The following is a 25,932-nucleotide window of genomic DNA, read 5'->3' on the forward strand; positions in this document are numbered from 1 at the left end:
CCATCGTATTCAGTAATCAATTCTTTGTATAAAAAAGATCAATAATCAATTCTATTAAATACTTAGTTAGAAGTTGCAAGCTTCATATCAATTATATTAGTAAGCGTCTAGTAAAACTAATAATTGAAATAAATTAAAGTTCTATAACTATTGGTACAAATGCATACAGTATTTATTATTCTTCAATTGTTTGGAGAACTACTGCCAAGGTTGTCAAACTCATGAGTTTAAGTAAAATATGTACTAAACTTGAAGTCAGATCATAAACTCGTAAAAGTTTACCTCTATCAATAAATAATTATTAAAAATATATAATTAAATAATTTAAATATAAAAAATGACAAAAATTTTGTTAAAATATAAGTTAAACCCAAATAATTAAAATTAAACCCGCCAACATTCATATTTTATCATACTCAATATAGATATTTTTATGAAATTCATACAAAAAGTCATTATACATAATCAAATAATAAAATAATCATAAATTTAATAAAAATTATAATTTAGAACACTGATTTGGATTTTCAATATTTTAAAGGTATTTACAGTTAAAAATTTAACTGTCTTTTACGCATTCTTTGATATAAATATTTCAATTTTTTAATAAATATTTTACGTAATTTTAACAAAAATGATTTTATCGTTGTATATTAAAATTTTATGAGTTGGGAATATTATTGCATAGATTTTTTTAAAATATTCAAGTATTTTTTATGACGCACTGAGTGGCATAGGAGAAAAATTCAAAATTTGGTTGCTTTCGGTGAGTTCTGTTGTTGGTTTCAACTTGTATATAAATTACCGAGTTAATACAGTTTCACTGAGTTTAAACGGGTAACACGCCATTATTTATGAGTTTTCAATAAAAGCGATTTTATATGTGTGTTAACACATTTTCCAGAGCTGAAAACATGAACTCGATGAGTTTAACGCGTTGAAACGTGAGTTTGATTACCATGGACCGCCACTGTACTAATTAATTTGCCCAACCAACAGGAGGGGGGTGATTGATAAATATTGAACCACCAAATTTGACTTTTTGTTAGCCTATTAATAGTTACTCTCACATTTAATAACCTCCCACCCAACAGGATGGAGTAACCTATATTTGTTTTTGCCAGAATAACAGTAACCTACATTACACTTTTGATCATTAATGTCATACTTAACCATCGTTGCAAAGATAACTATAACTTTTCTTCCCCTACAACGTGTTGGCAATATTTTTATGAAAAATTAAAACTGAAACATTTACTGATTTTAGTTGTTAAAATGCGTTTGTGCACTTATAATTTCACTTATATAAATACTTATTATTTTGCTATTGTAGTCAATAAAATGCATATGTATACTTTGGAACTTTATCTACGAATTTAACATAATTGATATAAGTAATTTGGCTTAAATTTTGTTATATTATATATATAATTTCACTTATATAAATATTTATTATTTTGCTATTGTAAGTCATTAAAATGCATATGTATACTTTGGAACTTTACCTATGAATTTAACATTATTGATATGGGTAACTTGATATAAATTTTGTTATATTATATATATGTATGTATTTGATAACCCTTTGGCCACCCCTAAGGTGGCGCTTTTTCTAGATCATATTATTAATTATCCGAGCAACCAATTAATCTAGATCAAGCTTTTGTGGGATTACTTTTGGACGGCCAGCTCTCCCATTAATATATAAAATTTTTAATTTGTGGCATGCAATAGAGGATATATATCTTGTTAGAGCATCACGAGCTTATTCTCATTTCAATTTATCTTTAGTAATCAACCAAATCACCTAGATATATGACGCGTTTCAAAAATCTCAAAACCAAGTAAAATTTTGATACAAATTAGGTTACATTACATAAAGTTCTCGCAGACTTTACGTACACATCTTGATAAGCTTTAAAGTTTCATAGAAATATTTTTCTATACTTCCAATATTAATCATGCACAAATTTTTGATCAACAATAATTAAGTTTGTTATTCCACATACGGGGCATGATATTTCATTTGATCATATTTGCATCCTTAAAATTAACCAACCAAAAATGGAAATTGAAAAAACATAATCTTCTTGTCACAATTCGTCTTCTGCATCAAAATAATGGACAAATTAATAGCAAGCATAAAAATGAGCTGCATTATTTACCACCTGAAGTTTTAGCAACACAATTAAGGATTAGAAAAAACAAATTCAGATCCGAGGAAATTATGTCCCCATTTCGGCCCACCAAAAGAAGTTTTCACCATTTTAATTAATTTTACACCATTATATATATATATATATATATATATATATATAAACATGATATGTATAGTCTATTATAGCAACAGTCAATAACCTGATTTTGATTTCTATTTAGATTGATGGGGTAAGATTAATTCATGTGTATGACCAAACTCCTTTTCTTACAATTTAACAAATTATGTTGAAAGATCAGAAATAGAATGATCCAATAAAAAACTATAAGAGCTTGATTAAAAAAGAGGTGAAATTATATAGGGATTTACATATTAATTGTTTTCTTTAATAGGTTTAGCATTTGTACGAGAAACGTTAATATGTTTCACCGGTGCGTATTAGCATATAAATGTGTGTGTGGGTATAAACTAAGTTTGATATTTCACATCACACACACACACACACCCCACACACAGAGATCAAAATGTGGAGGCTGAAGATAGGAGAGGGAGGGAAGGATCCGTACATATTCAGTACAAACAACTTCAGTGGAAGGCAAATATGGGAGTTTCATGCTGATGAAGGAACTCCAGAAGAACAAGCTGCAGTTGAAGCTGCTCGTCAAAAGTTCTACAATAATCGATTCAGTCTCAAGCCCTGTGGAGACCTTCTATGGCGTTTTCAGGTCTCTCTCTCTTCCATTTCTTCTTCACTACTTTTTATCTCCACATATATTCTATCTCACGCACCTATATGATGAATAGATACTCATTATGTACTACCTGTTGTTCTTAATATAAAAGTTAGTTTGAGAATTAGATTTGTTGATAAATATAATATCTCCATTTATTTTTCACTCAAATTTATAATTTTTTTCTCTATAATATACTTATTGATAGTAAGAAATTCCTATCAAGGGGTAGTTTCAATGCACATAACTAAGTAGAATGGTTTAAAATATATATATTTGTTACAAGTAATCAACTTAAATAGTTTTGCAATCTTTTTAAGTTAGTTATCTAGTCTTATATATATTAAAGAAAGACCAGAGATAGTATGTATGCATGCCATTTGATTTTTTTTTTTTTTGGCGAACAGCCATTGATGGTTTTTTTCAGATACAAGTTTTTACTCATTTTGTCTATGAAATTTCTAACTCCCTCCCTCACTCTTTCACTTCTTGGTGTCTCTTCTCTTTAACACTCAGCTCCTCTCTCTAATATAAAATGTCTTGTAAAAGCTTTTTATAATCCTAATTTTGTGAAAAGTCAATTATATTAAATCCTTCTTTTCCGCACGAATACTTTTATTAAAGTACCACTTTGATTTTATTTTATTTATAAGTTATCTTTAGCATATTTCAATGAAACAAATGAAAAACTATGAAACCTATCTAAAAAATTAAATAAGTTTCCAACTTTTTACCGCTATTACTTATTACGCATATTTTCATATGTACTTGTATTTGCATATTTTGATTTCGATTATTTCCTCAATCAAAGCAGCCAATTTCATGCCTTAATTATTTGCTATAATCGCTTAAACCTCAAGCCCTATACTATGTACGAACGTACCTAGCTTCCGTGGCATTTCAAGGTATTGTCGTACAGGTACTGTTTTCCTCTTAGGCTAATAACTCTCTAATTGTCTCTCTTTCTTTTTTAACGTGTATTCTTCTACTTTCCTTGTATAATTATATACTACCTCCTGTGATAATTATAAGACCTCGTTTGTAGACTACAAACGAGGTCTTATAGTTGGGATTGAAGGTAGTATTTTGATTTTGATTTCCTCTCCAAATAAATATCACAACATTTTAGATTACATACAGTAAAGAAACGGCAAATCCCATGAATTAATTATATATTTGGCAAACTGAGCTGATTCATTGACAAATATTATATTTCCGTCTTGTACTACCTCCTCTGGTCTTTAATATAAGAACTAGTAGGGGTTTGAGTTTAACAAATACTAGTTCCCGTAATTATCATTTTTTAAAATTATTCCTATTGATTGTATATGTTAAGAGAGTATGTATTAAGGAGTATGGTTTTACTTTTGCTCCTGAGTAATACGGGTTCGCTTCTTCCTTGAATTAGCTGCTTGCTCGCTTGGACCAGCCAAGAAGCCGAGTCACTAGTTTTTGAGTCAACTTGGCCGGTCTAATCCAAGTTTTCAAATATTTCTTAATATAATATCTCAATTTATTTTGTTTTCCGTAATTATCTTTTTCCCTAAACTATCGTAGTTGATTGCACATGTTAAGAGAGTTTGTATGAGTATAGTTTCAATGCAAATGATTTAAAAAGATATTTTAGACTAATCAAAACATATCTTTTACAAATAATTAATTTAACTATTTTTTTAATCCATCCAACTTAATTAAATAGATCTTAGATTAAGTGTTGGAAATATTACTTTGTTACTTTTTTTATATATATATTAACTAATGTTAAATATTAATGGTGATTGACTTTATACAGTTCTTGAGAGAAAAGAATTTCAAACAAACAATACCAAGGGCGAAGATAGAGAAAGGAGAGGAAATAAGTGATGAAAAAGTTGGGAACACTGTGAGAAGGGCAACTCATTATCTAAGCGCATTGCAATCGAAAGATGGTCACTGGCCTGCTCATATTGCTGGACCTCTCTATTTCATGCAAGCTCTGGTATATATACCAACCATATATACGCATATGCATATTTACTGTGCTATAAGAAATACAACAAATAGATATTATTCATTGGTGGACCACAAATGTTAAGGGATACCCACCTATCACAAATACACTTCCTCAAGTTCAATATTATAACAAAAGGTCTTTGGAGTTAGAAGTCTTATTTATAAAATATACATAAATGATGTATGAAATTTTAATATTTTTTTTTAGAGTTTTGTTCTCTTGAATAACCTCTTACATTATTGTATTAATTTTTTACCTCTTATTTTCACTCTTCACAAATAATAAGATTTTTTTTGAAAGAATATATATTTTTACACATACATTGCATTTATCCGGTTTTAACTGATTTTTAATTTGCATAATCCAGTTATTTGTATTTTCATACATAACCAAAGGGAGTATAGAAGTACAATGCTATAAAAATGTAAAAGGAAAAACAAAAGCACGGGGACTGGGATCCACATGTCAAGTGGGACCCACCAATAGCAAATGTCTTTCTTCCTTTCTCCTTTGATAATCATACTACTGTAATAAAGAATCAACATAATTTCCACGCTAATCACAAATCTATAATACTTTGGATTCTAGAAATTTTAGAGAGTGCGGGCGCACACATGGGTGTGCTATATATGTACAATGATAAGAATAAAGAATTATCAAATTTATGTCACATGTTCCAATTAATCGTACTTCATTTTCATATTAAATAAATATTAAACGAGATCAAATGGGCATACATGGTACAGGTATTTTGCATGTATATTACCGGTCATCTTGATGCTGTGTTCCCGGAAGTATATCGTAAAGAAATCCTTCGATACCTATATTATCACCAGGTATATATGACATATATACATATTTAAGCATCAAAACCTGCTTTATGGTATCGGTCATATGTTGCGGTTTTAAGTTTTCATGTGTGTGTGTGTGTGTTTTAAAAGAATGAGGATGGAGGGTGGGGCCTACACATAGAGGGACACAGCACCATGTTCTGTACTGTGCTGAGTTATATATGCATGCGAATGCTTGGAGAAGGACCCAATGGAGGCGAAGACAATGCTTGTTTCACAGCTCGAAAATGGATTCTTGATCATGGTGGTGCCACCTACATACCTTCGTGGGGAAAGACTTGGCTCTCGGTACGTTCTATTTTATTCATTCCCTACATGTTAGGTTTCATGCATGCATGTATATACGTATGTATGTATGTGTGTGTGTGTGTGTGTGGTGTGTGTATGTATGTATGTATGTATGTATGTATGTATGTATGTATGTATGTATGTCCGTCTGTCTCATATATTGTTTACTATATATGTTGTTGTTGTAGATACTTGGATTGTTTGAGTGGTGTGGAACAAATCCAATGCCACCAGAGTTCTGGCTCCTTCCATCGTTCCTTCCTATGCATCCAGGTACGTAATTCAATGGTGAACATACATTTCTAATATCAATAGATTTGGAGGTTTAATCATGTTTTAATTTTATGTCATATCTACTATTTTCGGTCCTAAATATAAGACCCCAATCATTTTGTCTCCCAAATTTATGATCTATTTTCAAAATCATTCCTATTAATTGTAAAGTATTTCTATGTAAGTGTAGTTTCAATATACATGATTAAATAGGCAATTTAAGGAAGTCAATGTATATTTATTACAAATAACTAACTTAATTAATTTTTTTAATTACCCTAAATTTGTTAGCTAACTTTTATATTAAAGATCATAGATGGTACTATTTAGTTCCTTAATCTTCTGTTGGTATTTTCTTGTCATCATTTTAATTTTATTATATTGTAATTTCTCATGCTATATATGGCGTTTTGCTTTCTAATCATCAAAGGTTTTTGTGAGTCAGTCCAAAGATATATGATGAGGTCTTTTATATATATATATATATATAGTCTGCGATTAAAAAACTAATCATAACTACATAAGTGAACGTGGCGAGTCCAACCAAGGTAAGTTAAGTTATTTTAGTGTAAGTGACAATTAGTGTGTTAATATTAAGAAAACTTCAATACTAATTCTATTGCATTATCTAATAATAATATCTTCCATGATATTGTAATTAATGCAGCTAAAATGTGGTGTTATTGCCGCTTGGTTTACATGCCCATGTCGTATTTGTATGGGAAAAGATTTGTGGGTTCCATCACACCTCTTATTCTTCAGCTCAGACAAGAACTCTACCTTCAACCTTACCATCAAATTCATTGGAATGAAGCTCGTGGCCTTTGTGCAAAGGTGAGTTTAATTTTACTTTAGTCTCTGATAATTCATCCCTATATATATATATATATATATATATATATATGGGGACACAAACACAATTAGCTTGTTGATTTCTCCTAATTAAAGAACAATAAATTATATAACATGGATAATTAATGTCGAATATATATATCATTGCAGGAAGATCTTTACTATCCCCATCCCTTGATACAAGATTTGATATGGGATAGTTTGTATACATTCGCTGAGCCGCTTCTCACTCGTTGGCCCTTCAATAAGTTGGTAAGAGAGAAAGCTCTTCAAGTAACAATGAAGCATATTCACTATGAAGATGAAAATAGTCGATACATAACCATTGGCTGCGTCGAAAAGGTAATATTAATTAGAATGACTCAATTAATGCCAAGCACTTTGATATGATTATTGATTTTGGTGCGAACATGCTTCTAATTAATCAGCATTTAATTTCCCTTTTGCATCATTTGCCACAGGTTTTATGTATGCTAGCTTGTTGGGTTGAAGATCCGAAAGGAGATGCCTTTAAGAAGCATCTTGCTAGGGTTCCTGATTACATATGGGTTTCTGAAGATGGAATTACCATGCAGGTAAACAAATTATTTGCTCATATATATCTTCAAGTTTATTATTTTAGCAAGACTAATTTATTTAGTGAAAATAAATATGGAAAATTCCAAAAAAAAATGCCTCTTAGATTTCAAAATTCCAAATCAATCTTTTTACTGCACTTTAATGGTAATTAATTACTAGAAAAGCAGATGACACCACATTTTTATAATAATTCCTGATTTAGGATTTTCAAATTTTAGAGGTATTTTTTTAGGTTTTTTCCATGAAATATTTTGGGTTTAATCCATATATGCTATTAACTATTTGCAGAGTTTTGGAAGCCAACAATGGGATGCTGGTTTTGCTGTGCAAGCTTTACTTGCCACAAACCAAACTGGCGAAATTGCTTTTACTCTTGCAAGAGGGCATGACTTCATAAAGAAATCTCAGGTCAACTTTTCGTTCTTATTAATTAAGAAACATTAATTGATTGGCTTGTAATTATATGAGCGTTCTTTTAAATATTTTTTATATGTGATTTTTTTTTTTTGCCATCTTATGTACGATCATTTTAAAATGCGTTTGCAATGATATCTAAAAGAATACATGTGAATCCGATGCCGCATTGCGTAAGATTTGAGGAATGAGCCAACATTTATGCCTTATAAACAATGTGACTTACTATATTTTAAGAAAAATTATTTATTTAATTTATATAGTTTTTAAATAATTGTAGCTCAAATTCTAATGTTTAACTTCTTCAACTCAACCACTAAGTTTTAGCTATTCAATTTTTTATTCACACTTTTTAAAAATCATCAGGTTTTTCTGGAACTAAGTTGTGATGGACAAACGGATTAAATGGCTCAAATTCGACAAATTAAGTTGCATCAAGTTAAACTTTAACAATTTGAGTTGTAACCAAGACAAAATTACAAGGACTAAATAATTAATTTTCATATTTTTATATCATACTAACTACACAGAACGGAGTGTGTAACACACAAAAAAAGGGACAAATTTTCACAAATCCATTATTGTAATTATTTTTTAATTTGCAATAGATTTTGTGAGAAAAATTTCGTGAATTCAACTAATTTGTGATGGATTATACTTGATATATTAACGACGAAACACCAATCTGCCACAAATTAAATCTCCTTTTCTTTTTTTCCCCTAATTAATTGATATTGATTATGATGATCTTATTAGGTTAAGGACAACCCTTCAGGTGACTTTAAAAGTATGTATCGTCACATTACAAAAGGGGCATGGACTTTCTCTGATCAGGACCATGGATGGCAAGTTTCTGATTGTACTGCAGAGGCTTTGAAGGTTAATAACTTGCTATACTTAAACAACTCAATTTCCTCATTCATCTTCACCTTTTATGATGTTTCCTTTTAATTGTTACATGCTTTGGTCTATTTTAGTGTTGTCTTCTTTTGTCAATGCTACCACAAGAGATTGTGGGTGAAACTATGGAAGTAGAAAGGCTTTATGATTCCATTAATCTTCTTTTGTCACTTCAGGCAAGTATTTCACATTACAATTATATATGTTTTTTTTCCTTTGTGCATTGATTCACTATATAAACTTTAAAATTTATATATTTACAGAGTAAAAAAGGTGGATTTGCAGCATGGGAACCAGTGAAAGGTCAAGATTGGTTAGAAGTAAGAATCATGTCATATTTGAATTAGAACTTATGTGAACAAAATAAAATACTCCCTCTAGTCCTAAATGTTGAGGTTGGTTGAGGGATTTGTTTTGTTCATAAATGTAAAACTCCAATCTATTTTGTCTTACAAATTTAAAACTCTTTGCAAATAATTAACTAAACTATTCTTCTTAATATTTATTAATTAGTTATCTATTTAACTCCTAGGTTTAGGATCGGAGGGAGTAATATAGTTGGCAATAATTTGATTAGTTTGTTTCTGGGATCAGGTGCTAAATCCTACGGAATTCTTCCAAGACATCGTGGTGGAACATGAATATGTAGAATGCACTGGATCAACAATTCAAGCTCTAGTTTTATTCTCAAAGCTATATCTACGGCATAGAACAAGGGAGATTGAGAATTGTATTGAGAAAGCTGTGAAATTCCTTGAAGCCACACAAACTGAAGATGGGGGATGGTATGGGAAATGGGGTGTTTGCTTCACTTATGGCACTTGGTTTGCATTAGGTGGCCTTGCCGCTGCTGGTAAGACTTACAATAATTGTCTTGCCATTCGCAAAGCTGTGAACTTTCTTCTCATATCGCAAAGGGATGATGGTGGGTGGGGTGAGAGCTATCTTTCATGTCCAAAAAAGGTATATAAATATAATTTAATTATCAATATAATATATAAAATTGGAACAATAAATATTCATTTTAGTCCCTAAGTTTTGACTCTGTTGTTAATTAATCCTTAAAAATTCATTTTAACTCAGTACAACTCAATGTTTATATATTGTAACTCAGCTAAAATTCGATCCCTAAACTTTAACTAAGTTCCAATAGGTTAACAATTTGAAATCTTAATCCCTAAGTTTCATAAATATATAATTTTATATTCCAAAATATAGGGACTAATATTTTAAATAGTAAATTATAGGAATTAAGTTACATTGAGTCAAAATTCATGAATTAAGTTACAACCGAGTCAAAACTATAATAACTAAGTTGTACCAAATCAAATTTTGAGGAAAAAATTACAATTGACCTACAATTATAAGAATAAAAAGATTAATTTTTCCTATAAAATTTATAACAAGTTACTTGATAGGAGAGAAAGATGGTTAGTTATTATATATACTTATAACTGTGTGCCCTTTCATCTTATGAATTCTAATAAATGATGCAGAAATATGTTCCCCTTGAAGGTAATAGATCAAATGTGGTACAAACAGCATGGGCTATGATGGGTCTAATATATGCCGGACAGGTTATTCTATTTAATTCTTTATTGTGAATAGCAATTTATGTTTATTTGTAATTTTTAAAAATAAAAAATAAACTAAAATCAAATTTTATTGGAAGGTTGAGAGAGATCCATCTCCTCTTCATCGTGGAGCAAGACTTTTAATCAATGCTCAGTTGGAGAATGGGGATTGGCCACAACAAGTTAGTACCTTTTAGTGACTCATTTAATTTGGAATAATTTTTTAATTAAACTTATAAATCAATCAATGGTAGAATTAAATGTTAATTTGTGGCTTATATTTTCAGGAAGTCACTGGTGTATTCAGCAGGAATTGCATGCTCCATTATCCAATGTACAGAAATGTTTTTCCGCTTTGGGCTCTGGCTGAATATCGGAAACGAGTTACATATATAGCTTTCTAAAGCTGAATAAATAATAGCCTAATGTACATGTAACTCATGAACACAAATAATCTCCCTACCTTTTGAAACTTTATTATGAATCCCTCTTAAGTCTTATATTTATACAAATAATTCCCTCATAATTAGTTTTGTTGATCACTAACAGCTTAAAGTTTAATCGGGTATATAATTAATGACTGGGGACTATGTGTGCAAATTTGAAAGCTCAGGGAAATATTCATTATTAAGTTATAGTCCAGAATTTGAAAGCTCAGGGGGGTTTTTGTTCATAGTCCAGAATTTAGAGAGTTTTGTATAATTTAACTTGAATAATGCTACCTCCGGTCCTAATTAGAAGACCTTGTTTTTAGTTTACAAATAAGGTCTTCTAATTAGAACCGGAGGTCGTATAAGTTTTTAATCTGATGGTGGGAAGCAAAGTCCAAGCAAGAGGGGCATTATACTTTTATGTGTCTTGATGAAAACACTCCTATTCCTTTATAAATATTCGTACCTTCCTTGTGCACTGGCCAAAATCTTAGATCAATTATGAGTCTGATCCGTTTGGTAATGGCCATGTAGTTACGGTTGTCTTTCTTATAACCAAAATGGAGTGCTTGTGTCATATGTATTCTAGATTTTAGGTTTATAATTTAAGAAATGAGACTGAATTAATTGTGCTATCAAGCCCAATTAAAGAAGTCCCACAAGTGATAAAATGGTCCGCAGGGACAACTCGCAAATTAAAAATATTTCTGGGATAGAGTATATATATTTTCAGAGACTATGGGAAAGCATAAGGGTCGAAATAAAAGAAAATAGGGATTTAAATGCAAAAGAAGAAAGGTATAATTTAGGGAGAAAAAGATGAAAAGTGTACAAAACCTAAATTATAATTATAAACGTTTAGGGTACTCAAATGCAAATAAATATTATGACATTGTAGAATAATAGGTGATTTAGAGGATATTTTAAATTGGAAAGGACTTATAAGTTATTTTAAACCCCTAGGAGATATTAAAGAGGATTACATGAATGACAAATTATGACAAGGTTAAAAGTTTAATTTATAAAAATTTCAATCTTAAGTGTAACTATGAAAATTCACCCAAAAATGCAAAAAAAAAGAAAAACCATAAATTCAAGGGGGGAAAAAAAGGAAATTGACTTTGTAAATCCGTCTTACCGTTTTCTTAAGTGGTATAAAAACTCATTTTTCAATTGTCTAGATGACCCACACCTTTTTTTTTACCCACACACTTTTAATTGGTGTCATCTTTCATCTAACAAAAGAAACCCATCGTACACACGCCTAGCAATTACACAATTAATGAAATAATTAATTAATATTATATTAACTATATGCATGATTATTCCATTCCATGCATCTACATACCCCAAAAAAAACTTAGGTCAAGTTTCATATATTCATTATATCAAGTTCTCTGATCGTATATGATCATGTGTCTTTTTTTTTCATGTGGATTTATAACTAAATATTATTAAATTGTAATATTTCAAAAATAGGGCACATAGTCATATATGATTGAAGAATTTGATATAATAAATATAAAGAAATTGATGTAAGTATTGTCCATGATTGTTCAACCATAAACATATTTATGAATTCATATAAAGTTCATGTAACTTGTAATTGTATCCTTGTTTGAGCCTGCTATACGATTTAAGGGTGCTGGAGATATTGAAAATCTATAATAGGAAAAAGACACCACGCTAGTATATTATTTTCTATATGATGGCTTCAAGGAGTAGTCATGTGTGTTTTTTAATTTCTTTATAATTTTTTATGATTTTTTATTATATATTTACATATTACGCTGTAAAAATACTATTGTATCCTTATCCTTAACTATCATTAGTCAATATTTAGAGGATAAATTGTATTTTTAATCTTTTAATTTTACACAAGATTTTAATTTAGTCCGTTAGCTTTAAAAAGTATAGTAAATCCTTTAACCCAAAAATTATTAATAAATAATGATGATATTGAGATCTTGAATATTGATAACACATTATCAAATGGTAAAAGAGTTTAATTTTCAAGACAACCATGATTCTTACAAAAAGTCATCATTTAAGGCTGGTGATTTTAGGATTCAATGATAAAAAATATACTCTTTAAATTAAGGGAGCAAACTGAAATTTTTATAAAATTTAAGGACCAAATATATAGTTTATTCATACACTACTAGAAAAAAACTCCTTTCACACAACCTTATCTGTCCCGGTTTTTGCGCTAATGATGTAACAAATGAGGCAGTGACACTAATGTAATTCTTATTATTTACAGCATATATTAATGTAACTTATCTTTCAAAACAACATTTATTATAAACAATCAGTGTTTGAAATGAACAGATGAGTCTCTTTTTTTTTCTTTTCCCTGAAATAACGTGTCTGAACTTGAAAGTTCACCATGTCTTGTCACCATCTATTATCATAGCCTCCCCCTCCTTTGCCTCCCTCATTTGACCAACAAGTGACAAAAGTAGGTGCAACTAAGCGTAGCCTCCGCCACGTGGTCTATCACTTCTATGTCCTCAACAACAAAGTTAAACTCCTACTTGATGATTAGGACATCGAGTATGACTTTTTAGACAGCCCTTCAAGTGCCTCCTCCTCTGATGAAAATGTAAAAAATTTAATCTTTTCTTGTAAAAAATGTAATCTTTTTTTGTTTTGAAATATTTTATAAGGGTTTACTCACCCCAATCTCATATATAATATATATATATAGTGCTATTTTATGACCTGATCGATGTGTTCATTTTGTTTCATGTTATTGTCATTTTTCCCTGTTTACTAGTGTTTAACTCTGGTAATAGCAAACTCTAAAACTTCACCAGTTTAAAGAACGCGAACTGGTAATTCTTTAGGTTTTGCATGAATGAAATTTATGCTAATTGTGATGAAAACTAATTTAGTAATGAACATTTACATGGCTCTATCGTGTCTGATGTAGTACGTAATGTGACACTGATCTCTAGGTGTAACTATGGTAAATCCTTTGCCCTAGCTATATAAGGTCTCTCTTGCACTTAATTTTGCAGCCTTAAGAAACACTCTCAATGCACACTCTCTCCTCTTGAGCTGTGGTGGGACGTTGTTGAGTGCTCATGATGTCCCTTCCACATCGCCATTACTGCTATCATTTGTCCCTATTTTCATTGCCGTTCTATTCTTGCTATAGGTAATAGTCATTGTTTTTGCCCTAAGCTATTTTTTTAAACCCTAATACTCATGCATGTTCTATTTGAGATCTTTATCATCACTATCAGTGTCGTGGGGTCTTCACCGTCGCTGTCATGAGGTTTTTGTCATCAACTTCATGGGGTATAACACAAAAGCAAGCCTACCTTCACATATACTCAGGTTGATATATATATATTCTCTTTCCAAATTTCGTGTGATGATGAAATGCAATTTTTACATCTCCAAATCTATTTTTATTTGTATTAAAATCAATTCCAGCATACCAAATGAGTAGGGAACCTACCCATATATGATCTACAAAGAAATAGATACATTATGCAGTAGTAAACTCTACTTTTATGGGAACCATATGTCAAAAATAAGACCTATATGCCGACATACTATTCTATCTATCCTTTTCTTTTAGCAAACTTTGGAATCTCCCCATGAGGTTTCTTCTTATGATCATATCACCCACCTCTCTCACACACATATATTGAATGCTTGTATTGAAATGTAATACTACTCTATAAGAGCTAGTTGACTAATTTGAGTAGATTAATAAAATGAGTTAAGCTAGTTATTTTTAATATATAGGTGTTGTATTTCTTAAAATAACCTTGCTAATAATGTGTATTTGCTAGAATTACCATTTGATAAAATATTTAACATGTGCAGCTACTGGAAGGACTACCTTGAGAAAAAATAAATAAATAGGAGAGATGAAATAGAATGTGGTATTATATTTAGGACCAAATTAAATATTAAACTAGTTTTTATATTAATGATCAGAGGTAGTATATGGTATGTAAGAAATACTGGCGAGCCTTTGCAAATATCTGCAATCATGAAATCACTTTCTACTAACTGGCTATAGCCTCCTCTCAAGTTTGTCCACCCAAACAATATAATCTAACCAACAATTATAATATCCCAAATTTTGTGAATATAGTTAAGGCATGATTGAGAAAAATATTTTAGAGAAATTTTTAATATTTAAATCCCTTAAAATATAGCCCAAACAATTATATATAAAGATAATTTTGGGGATTTAGGACCTATTGTCTTGGAAAATTCAAAAAAAAGTAGTTATGAGTTGTTTTTGACTCAAAAATTTTTAAAGAAGTTATTTCATGGGTTAAGGGAGCTATTGGAGAAGGAAAATATATATTAAACATTATGGAGTAATTTATGGATTTATCTTATAATTTCAGAAAAATAGAGAAAGGATGAAAGTAAAAACAAGTAAAACTTAGAAGGGCAAAATGGTACTGAAACAACATCCTTAATTTGTCACCTTGGAGTTACTTCAAAAATTAACTGAATTAATGCAATATAGTGCACGATTTGGGTTGTATTCACTTTAAGGAGCCGAAAATGAAATTAAATCCCAATAAATAAACGCAAACAACCTAAAATACAAAAAAGGATTTTGATTTGATGAATTACTAACTAAATGCCATGAACTAAATTGAAATTAAAAGACTTGTTTCTGATGTTTTTATATGAAAATGATTTTAAGCAAATGATGGTGAATGAATTGAAATAAAACAACCAAGTAGACAATGATAGTAATCAATCCTCTAACTCAACAGCACAGGAAATCCTCATTTCAACAGATATGGAAGTTAAAACAATGAATTAAGAATTATAATTAAGCTTTTAATCCAACAATCGTGCCATCTTGAATTGCCACAAAAATTTTTTTCCAAAATCCCAACTAACTAACTACAACCAAAATACTCCTCCGGTCCTTAATATAAGACCCATTTAACTAATTTGATTAGATTAAAGAAGTTAGGTAAGTTAGTTAATTATAAGAAAAGTGACACATTTTTCCTAAAATATCATAATCATCTTTCTTACTATCCCCTCTCCCTCTTCTACTTGATTATGATTGAGGGAGTATCCTTAAAGGTAATTTAGAGAAAATTGATAGATATGAGAAATAAGTCTTATATTTAGGACCAAAACCAACTCAAGAATTGGGTCTTATATTAAGGACCGGAGGAGTAGTAAAATAGATTTAAGGATGCTAACAACCGATGCTTTATTATAACTCTTAAATCCAAAACAACAAAATTAAAGCTAGCAAGAGACGATATGATCCAAGATTCCAAGCTACCTCAGAAAATCACAATATATTAACTCCAAAGTCAATGCCAATGTCATAACCACAACATTATAATTGAAATTAAAGCTATAAACAACCTAATGTCAAATGCTAAGTAGTAATTCAATCACAATAATTTTCAAACATAATCAGATTAAACAACACAAATTTCTCAATAATCAGAGAAACTATCCTAAGACCTAGGAATTATTAAACTATTATTCAACAGGAAATTAAAGTAGCTAAAACTCCCCTATGAAGATCCAAGCTCCTGCCACTGCTGTTGAATTGGAAGGTTACAGAGTCCTAGTGAATGTTTGTCATGAGAAACGATGCCATTAGCAATCTACTATGTCTAGCCATGAAGAACAGTGAAGGAGCTGATGGGAAAATCAGAGAAGTGCCAAAGATGGTGACAATGGTGGAATTGAACTGAGGTGGGAGAGAATGATGATGATGTTGGATGGCACTGGACCGATGGAAGATGAAGATTCAGCGAAGAATGGGATATGGCGGTTTGATTGAAGGTTCATGACATTGTTGCTTTGTCTCTAAGCACTCTGCCTCCAGACCGAAGAGAAGAAGAAGATGAAGTCAATGGTGATGATGGATTTGAATGGAGATCAAAGATGATGCTTTGGATTGATGGGATTAAAGAAAATAGAGGGTTAGAGGTGTAGTTTCCATCAAGCTTTGGTCCTTCTTGCTGTGGCCCTCTGGTCTCTCTCTCTTGCCTTCTCTCTGCTCTTTCGTTCTCATCCTCCCCTTTAAAGATGACGATGATTATGAATTTAGGGCAGGTAGTAAAACGCACTATTTTATCACTTATGGTCCTTTTTTATTATTATTTGTCTTTGTTTATTCTCTTTCTCTTTCTCTTTTTTATTTTTAATTCTCCAAAAAAAACTTGCACTCAAAATTCAAAAATAAGGTAGCATTAATTGTCTTTAAAGATCAATTAATCACAATTATGATAATTTTACCCCTATTATGCACTAATTCAAGGTAAAGCACTGTAATATGAATTATATTCAAATAATGCAATTAAGGACCAATAATAATGACAAAAGCCCACCAAAAAGATATGAAAATGCATGTAAAACATAGGTTTGTCAACTCCCACACATTTAGCCTTTTGTACTCCTGGGCAAAATATCAGTAAAGAAGAATCCAACAAAGAGATTCAATGTAAGCAAACATAAAATTGTCTAACCATAAATGTCTAATTAACTCAAGCAACCTTTATTCTTAATCAATCAACAATCATAGAATACTTCAGTGCAAAGAAACTAACACAAGAAATATAGCAAGATAAAGGAATAGAAACATAATAGAGCTCATATAGGGTACAAGTGTTTCACTCATCTCTCAAATAGGAAAAATTTCACTCAATCCCTAGATTACCACCTACCATAAGCTTGTGGACTAGATTACCACCTACCATAAGCTTGTGGAGATTCTAATTTCTCTACCACTAACATGCCCTAGACTCGTGATCAAGAGGACTTGAAGGGTTGTAATGTTAGAAAGCGAGGCCAAATGAATGAAATGAACTAACGAGTGAAATACATGACTAGTAAAGTATCAACTCAAAGTGAGCTAAAGTACAATCATGAAACAACACCAATGTGCAGATTTTAAACTTTTAAAATAGAAATCCTTGTTCTTCAAACCACCATAGAATGCCTTATTTCAAATTTTATTCTTTTGTTCCAACTTATTTTCTTTTTTTATGACTTTCTTTCTTTGGATTTTTCTATACATTTTCTTCTCTTTATTGCCTTTTTCCATTTCTTTTTCTTCTTTCGTGTTCTTGTGTATATATATATATATATTGGTGTCCAAACCCAAGAAGGCAAAGATATAGAGATTAATGATGTACTTTTCAAGATGAAAAACTAAATGTAACTCATGCAAAGCAATGAATGGAATGAAAGTGAAGGCTCAGAAGGGAAAACAAAGGTTAAATAAAGTAGCTTGTGTTTGGGTAAAAGGTTTAGAAATGAATGCCCCTATCATCCTCACAATCTAGGTATTAATGTAGCTTTGAAAAAGAATCTAGAAAAGTTCTAGAGGTTAACCAAAACTAGTTGAAAATCACACAGGATGAGAAAGAATATACCACTCAAAAATCCTTCCACCAAGGCCTCCAAGATGTTTCCTCTGTAAGGGTCATACTATGAAACAAGGTCAATAACACTGCACCAAAGACATTCTGTTATGCTAACCAACTAAGAACAAGAATCACTCAAATCTAATGCAATCAAACTCAACTGTGCAACATTCACAAACATTGTGCAAAAGGATTTTAAAAGAGATGCCCAAGGATTACAAAAGTCATGTCAGTAACAGAAAAAACAGCAAATTGCCCATACAGCAGTGCAAAACACTAAGGCGAGTAAAAATAGGATGACATAGAAACCAAAAGCAAAATTTCCAAACAAGAATAACTCTCAAATCATATGATGCAATCAAGAAATCAATCAATAAGAAAAAGAAGAGAGCAATTATAGCAGCAATGCATAGGAAATAGGAGCAAATCCAAAGGCAATTTTTTTTTTGAATTTCAGCTCAACTCAACAACGATCCCTCCCCCACACTTAGTCAATACATTTTCGTCAATGTAAGAAAAACAACATTATCTTAACCTAAACTATCAGGTGAAGTGGAAGTTGTGAGGTTTGATTTGAAATTGAAGCACAACACATCACTATCGCAAAGAGGAGAGAAGGGAGAGATAGGATAAGATAACATGAAATGAAAATGGACAAGTGTAAATCAAGTGATCAAAAGAGATAGCAAGAGCAAACAAAACAAATAACTACTAAACAAAAATAAACAGCTACAACTACAACTATTGGAGAAGTTCCCTCCCCCACACTTACTCCTAAATATCTCAGCAAACAAATATCACTAGCAATACAATAGAAAGTAAAAGAGTAGGGTGGAAGGGAACAACCGTGTGATCAGGTCTTTGCTCCTCGTGATAGTGTTCAGCAGATGGCCATTGACTTGTGAAGTTACATCAATCTCCTCATCTATGAGCTTTACCGTGCCAAAGGAGTATACTTTAGTAACTCTAAACGGACCTTTCCACTTGGTGAAAAACTTCCCAAGGATCAGCTTCAACCAGGCTTTAAACTTTAGAACCTTGTCACCTTCATGAAACTGCTTCCTCAGAATTTGTTTGTCATAAATCATTTTCAGCTTGTCTTTGTAGATTCTGGTATTGTCATAGGACTCAAGTCTTATTTATTCAAGTTCTTGGAGTTGCATCTTTCGATTGTTAAGTGAAGATTCAAGATCTGCATCATATGCCTTGATTGCCCAATAAGACTGGTGCCCAATCTCTATAGGTAGATGGAAAACCTTGCCATAAAGCAACTGGAAGGGAGACATGCTTATAGGGGTCTTACAGGAAATCCTGTAAGCCCAGAGAGCTTCCTGAAGCCTTTCACTCTAATCCTTACAGGATGGTTTCATGATCTTCTCAAGTATTCGCTTCACTTCCCAGTTAGAGACTTCAACTAACCCCATTTGTTTGAGGGTGATAAGGGGTGGCAAGCTTGTGATTGACTCCATATTTAGCCAATCGAGACTTAAGGGTTCTGATGCAGAAGTGTGCTCCTTAGTCACTAATGATTGCTTTTGGAATGCCATACCTGCAAAAGATATGAGAATGTAAAAACTTCACAACTATAAAAGCATCATCTTTCCTAGTTGGCACTACCTCTACCTATCGAGACACATAATCTACTGCAAGTAATATGTATGGAAACCCAAAAGATGAAGGGAAAGGACCCATAAAGTTTATGCCCCACACATCAAAGATTTAACAAAAATACATAGGTCTTAGAGGTAGCTCATGCTTCCTACCCAAACTCCTAAATCTCTGATACTTATCACAAGACTTGCAAAAAGAATAAGCATCTTTAAATAGAAAAGGCAGTAAAAATCACACTCTAAAACCCTTCTAATAGTCCTATTAGTACTAAAATGCCCCTTAAGATAAAAAATGTGAAAAGGTAAGGATAAAGTGGATCTCATTATTTAGAATATAGCATTTGATGATCTAGTCATTGTATTGCTTCCATAAGATTGGAGCATCCTAGATATAGCATTTTTCCTCCCTCTTCAGCCTATCAACCAAAAATTTAGACATTGAAGGAGGCACAAGGATAGTGATAAGATAATTAACTACATTAGAGTACCAAGGCTCCTAAACAACCAAGGTAAAAAGTGCAAAATCAAGAAAGGAATCAATAACAAGATTAGAGGAATCAACTCCCTACATGCCTTCAGGTAATCGACTAAGGTGGTCAGCTACATCATTCTCTACTTCGGCTCTATCTCTGATCTCGATATCAAACTTCTGAAATAGCAAAGCCCATCTCAGCAGTCTAGGTTTAGAATAAGGCTTCTTAAATAGGTACCAAACCACTACATGATCTGTAAAAACAATAACTTGAGAGTTTATCAGATATTATCTAAACTTATCTAACACGAAAAACAATAGCAAACAGTTCCTTCTCTGTAGTGGTATAATTGACTTGAGTGGAATCAAGCATCTTGGAGGTATATGCTATGACTCTAGACTATTTCTCCTTCTTCTATCCAAGCATGGCACCTACTGCAAAGTTAGAATCATCACAAGATAATTCAAAATGTAAATTCCAGTTAGGTATGGTGAGAATAGGAGGTGAAACAAGCAAAGATTTCAAAGTGTCAAAAGCATGTTTACACTTGGCATCAAATTTAAATTCAACATCCTTTTCTAACAAGATAAAAAGAGGCAAGGCAACTTTACTATAGTCCTTAATAAAGCACTAATTGCATGCCCTAAGAAAGACCTCAAGTCTTTTAAATAAGTGGGATAAGGAAGGGATAAGGTAACTTTAATTTTGGCTCTATCAACCTCGATTCCCTTTTAGAAGATGAGGTAACCTAGGACTATCCCTTTGTCAACCATGAAATGAGTCTTTTCAAAGTTCAAAACCAATTTCTTATCTATACACCTCTCAAGAGCTTGCTCTAGGCTATCTAAGCACTTATTAAAACTCATACCATAAATAGTGAAGTCATCTATAAAAACTTCCATGTTCTGGTCCAGAAGATCACTAAATATCGCCATCATACACGTTTGAAAGGTGCTTGGAGCATTACACAACCCAAATGGTATCCTTTGATAAGGAAAGGTACTAAAAGGGCATGTAAAACTAGTCTTATCCTAATCTTTAGGAGCAATAGGTATTTGAAAATAACCAGAAAAACCATCCAGAAAACAATAGTGAGACTTTCTTGAAATTCTTTTCAACATTTGATCTATACAAGGTAATGGAAATTGGTCCTTTCTTGTGACATCATTCAACTTTGTATAATCTACACACACTCTCCAAGCATTTTGAACTCTGGTTGGAATCAGTTTATCATTATCATTTCTTACTACTATGATACCGCTCTTCTTTGGTATTACTTGTATCGGACTTACCCACTCACTATCTGATATAGGATAGATGATCCCAACACTCAACAGCTTAAAGACTTCCTTCTTAATCACATCTAGAATAAGAGGATTTAATCTCCTCTATGGTTGTCTAACTTGCTTGGACCCTTCATTCAAAAGGATCATGTGTGTGCAAACTGAGGTTGCAAGTTTTATGACTCTTCAGCATAGAAATCAGTCTCTCTTCTTCAAAACTACTCAAAGAACTAGAAACAATAACAGGCAACTTAGATTCCACAGCAAAAAAGACATATTTCAAGTTAGGTGGAAGGGGTTTCAGTTCTAAATCAGGAGGTTGCACAACAAAAAACCAATTCCTTTATATCAAGTGCATTTAATTCAAGTGGTATGTCCATGTGGCTTGGGGAAGGAGATATAAGCTTAGCATGATGTGTATGTCCTCTACTTCCCAACTCAGTGCCACTCTTAGATAACCTACAAAAAAGAGGATCAATATCAATCGTATCAGCAGAAACATTAAGTAAATTACAAGGAAGAGTGGGATTGGAAGTGACTAAGTCAGTAGTAAGCTTGTTGCTAGCCTTTTCTAATGTTCTAGCATAACTTAAAAGAGAAGCTACTGGTATAGCTTGCATGACAACTCCTTTATCATTAGTACTTGCAAAATCAACAAACTTGTCTTTCTCAAGGCTATCGTCAAGTGTAACGTTCAAAGCAGGATCAAGGTTAAGACAAGATAATGCATCAAAATCATGAGAGATGGAAAGGAGGTGATCAACTTCTAAACAGTTAACACATACCACATCACCATAACACGAGTAAAAAGAAGAAGAATGAGGGGTACATAAACAAGTGAATGCATTATCATGCTTAACAATCTCATCATACTAGTCATGTTCATGCGTCTTAGATTCATGCAAATCATCTACATCATTAACAACACAATCAATCAAATTAACACCAAGTAAAAGCAATCTGCACAACCTTGACTCATAGCATCATAAATGTTGAAGGTAATCTGTTGGTCCCCAAAGCCCATGGTAATAACCTCATCTTTCACATTAATTATGGTTTGGGCTATTCTGAGGGAAGGTCTTCCTATAATCAAAGTGCTATCGACTTTAATCTTATCAATCATATTTAGCACATAAAAGTCAGCTGAAAACACAAGACCCTTCACTTGCATAAGAACATCCTCAAGAAAGCGCTTAGGGTGTCTCACAGTCTTATTAGCTAGACCTAGCACAACATTGGTGTCTTTTAAGGCGCTAATACCCAAACTCTCATAAATAGAGGTAAGCATAACATTTATGACCACACTTAGGTCCAATAAGACATGTAAAATGTTTGTTTTGCCTATGGTACAAGGAATAGTGTAGGAACCTGGGTTTTTACACTTAATAGGTAACTGTAACTTGAAGATAGCACTAACACTAGACCCCGGTTAGATTCTCTCACTATGCCTATATTTTCTCTTATTTGTATATAGGTCTTTCAAAAACTTAGCACACTTGGACATTTTCTTAATCAAATCAAGTAATGGAACATTAACCTCAAGTTTGCTAAACATCTCAAAAAGCTCATCATTATCTCTCTTTTCAATAACTTTCTTACTCATGAGATAGGAATGAGAAAAAGGCAAGTCATGAATGTTTATGTCATCACCTTTGGAGTTAGAAGGTGATCCTTTCTCCATTAGCCCTTGCTTAGCAACTTCAAACTCCCCTTTCTCTTGAGCCAATGATTGCTTAAGGGTTTGCTCCAAGAGCCTCTTCTCCTTAACACTTTCAGATTAAATAGAGGTCTCTTGGGTAGCCTTGGGAATATCTTAGGTGGTTTTAGAAGGAGGAGACTCAACTTCTCTCTCTTTATTAATAGGTTCTTCATCCTTGTCATCATCTTTGAACTGCACTTTCTTAGCACCAATTTCCTTACCACTTCTCAATGTGATTGCATTCAAAGATTTAGGATTTATCACCATATTAAAAGGCATTGAACCATTAGCCTTAGCTTGTTGTTTACTTATACCATTTGATAACTTAGTGATGTAAGAATTCAAATTAGAGGTTCTAGTTTGCCATTGCTTTATCCTACTCTCTAGGGCTACAAATCTAGCTTCAAATATAGCTTCAGACTTAGATATATGATCAGTCATTGCCTCAATGCCCTTAAGTATCTAAGAGAACTGCTCATCAATCTTAGATTGCGGTTGCTGTGGGGTAGACATGGCTCTAGAGGATTGCTCTTGGTTAACCATATTCCCTTGAAACCTTTCTTGAACTTGCCTATTATCACCTCCTTCTGATAAAAAATTTAGATTAGCTTTTCACCCTTCATTATATGTATTTAAGTATGGCTTCCATTATTTAGATTGATTGGCCCTTCCTTGATACATGGCAGAAACTTTCTCATATTTATGAGGGCAAGCAGTAGAGATGTGCATAACAAAATTACAGTGCTCACAGCTAGGTGCAGCCATCTCTATGGAATTTGGATTCCGAGTGTCAATAGAGGGAGTATGAGATGCAAGCTTATTCAACTGTATAGTCAAAGTAGGAATTTGAGAGGTGAATGTGTCCAATTAAGGAATGTGGACTGAAGAAAGGTTAGTACGTATTGCATTAACACTTTTAGTCTTCCTGATGCTATACTGTTGATGATTCAAGGCCATTTTCTTAATAAGGTCCCATGCCTCCTCAGTAGTTAAATCAATGAGAGAACCCCTAGAAGCAGCATCCAAGATCCCCTTGTCTTGAGTCTTGAGTCCATCGTAAAAGTATCAGACTAACTATTCATCTAAAATCTAATGGTGTGGACATTTAGAAAGCAAGTCTTGAAAATGGTTCTAGTAGTCATAAAGTGACTCATCATGGTCTTGCTTTGTAGAGTAGATCTCTTTTCTCAATGTGGAAGTCCAGAAAGCGGGAAAATACTTCTCCAAGAATGCTTTTATGAGGTTGTTCCAGTTATAATAGGCATCTTAGACAAGCTCATATACCATTCTCGTGCCTTGCCCTCTAGAGACAAATGGAATGCCTTTCACAGAACCTTATCCAAACTAGCTTCTACTAGCTTCATGCTAAAGCATACCATAGAGAGAGATTTTAGATGGTTGTATGGGTCTCACCTGTCAAACCATAGAATTTAGGCAAAGAATTAAGTAGTGGACCTTTAATTTCAAAATTGACATTAACATTAAGGCATGCAACATTAAAAGGATCATAATTTGTAGCAAAAGTTGTGGCTTCCCTAATGGTTCTTCTAGGGTTACCTCCATTATTCTTATCTACTATATCATGTTTTCTATTATGTCCATTGCCCCCTCTACCATAACCACCATTGGATTGTTGTTACCATTAGGATTCTTAACAGTTTCTATTATGTCACCTAAGTCAATCACCAAATCTAGACCACTTGAATTGTTTAGTTCAACCTTAGGATCACTAGACGCACTAAATTCACTAGAGGACAAGTTAGACTCATGTGAAAGATTTTCCTCTTCAATTATAACCTCACTAATCCTTTCTACTCTGTGGTCTTGTCTGACTTCTCTTAAGGAACTTTGAAGCCTAGGATTGGAACGAACTAAGGTTTTAGACCTATTCCTTCTTGGCATAAACAATCAATCAATCAGAAACAAAGTGCAAAATTGACTTGCACAACAAGATTCAAGCAAAAACAGATGAATGGAATGAGTGCAAGTGTATGTGTATGAGAATGTATGAGTATGATGTATGTATAATATGGATGTTTATACACTCAATAGTGTATGAAGGAATGTGGGGATATGCACAAGCAAAATCTTAAGCAAGCTTTGTAGCGTAGCACTTTAACAATGGTTTTCAAAAGCTTCTTGCAATTCCACTATAAACAATTTTATACTTAAAACCATTGAAAACACATGTCCAACCTTCAAGTTCAAAATTGTGCCTATGCACTCAAAATTTTTCAAGCCCAAAACCTATGCATGAAATGAGTGTCAAAGCTTCTAGCAATATGCACGAGTATGTTTAAAACCAATCAAGATAAATCCAAGAAAATACAAGAGGTAAATGAAAATGAAATATGCAGTGAATGAAAGAACCTATATGCTTCTTTGTTTGAGTTTTCAATGCAATTATATGATGTCAAATGCTAAAACTATGC

General features: G+C 32.3%; 1 protein-coding gene across 2 annotated transcripts in view; it reads left to right on the forward strand.

Moving 5' to 3' along the window:
* Positions 1–2,671: 2,671 nt before the first annotated feature.
* Positions 2,672–25,932, forward strand: part of LOC114729250 (beta-amyrin synthase-like) — a 62,019-nt gene continuing 38,758 nt past the window's right edge. The window contains exons 1-16 of one of the 2 annotated variants that reach the window (XM_028916241.1): positions 2,672–2,883; positions 4,682–4,867; positions 5,629–5,718; positions 5,824–6,021; positions 6,210–6,294; positions 6,962–7,128; positions 7,297–7,488; positions 7,608–7,721; positions 8,014–8,133; positions 8,896–9,018; positions 9,117–9,215; positions 9,303–9,359; positions 9,634–10,002; positions 10,536–10,616; positions 10,712–10,795; positions 10,901–10,996. In XM_028916241.1, the coding sequence (XP_028772074.1) occupies positions 2,683–2,883; positions 4,682–4,867; positions 5,629–5,718; positions 5,824–6,021; positions 6,210–6,294; positions 6,962–7,128; positions 7,297–7,488; positions 7,608–7,721; positions 8,014–8,133; positions 8,896–9,018; positions 9,117–9,215; positions 9,303–9,359; positions 9,634–10,002; positions 10,536–10,616; positions 10,712–10,795; positions 10,901–10,996 (2,262 nt within the window). In that variant the 5' untranslated portion in view covers positions 2,672–2,682. The remainder of the gene's footprint in view (positions 2,884–4,681; positions 4,868–5,628; positions 5,719–5,823; positions 6,022–6,209; positions 6,295–6,961; positions 7,129–7,296; positions 7,489–7,607; positions 7,722–8,013; positions 8,134–8,895; positions 9,019–9,116; positions 9,216–9,302; positions 9,360–9,633; positions 10,003–10,535; positions 10,617–10,711; positions 10,796–10,900; positions 10,997–25,932) is intronic. The other variant, XM_028916240.1, reaches the window with a different exon arrangement.

Source organism: Neltuma alba, unplaced genomic scaffold (assembly GCF_004799145.2).
Source record: "Neltuma alba isolate B1F8T4 unplaced genomic scaffold, ASM479914v2 tig00012617_pilon, whole genome shotgun sequence".
Taxonomy (NCBI): domain Eukaryota; kingdom Viridiplantae; phylum Streptophyta; class Magnoliopsida; order Fabales; family Fabaceae; genus Neltuma; species Neltuma alba.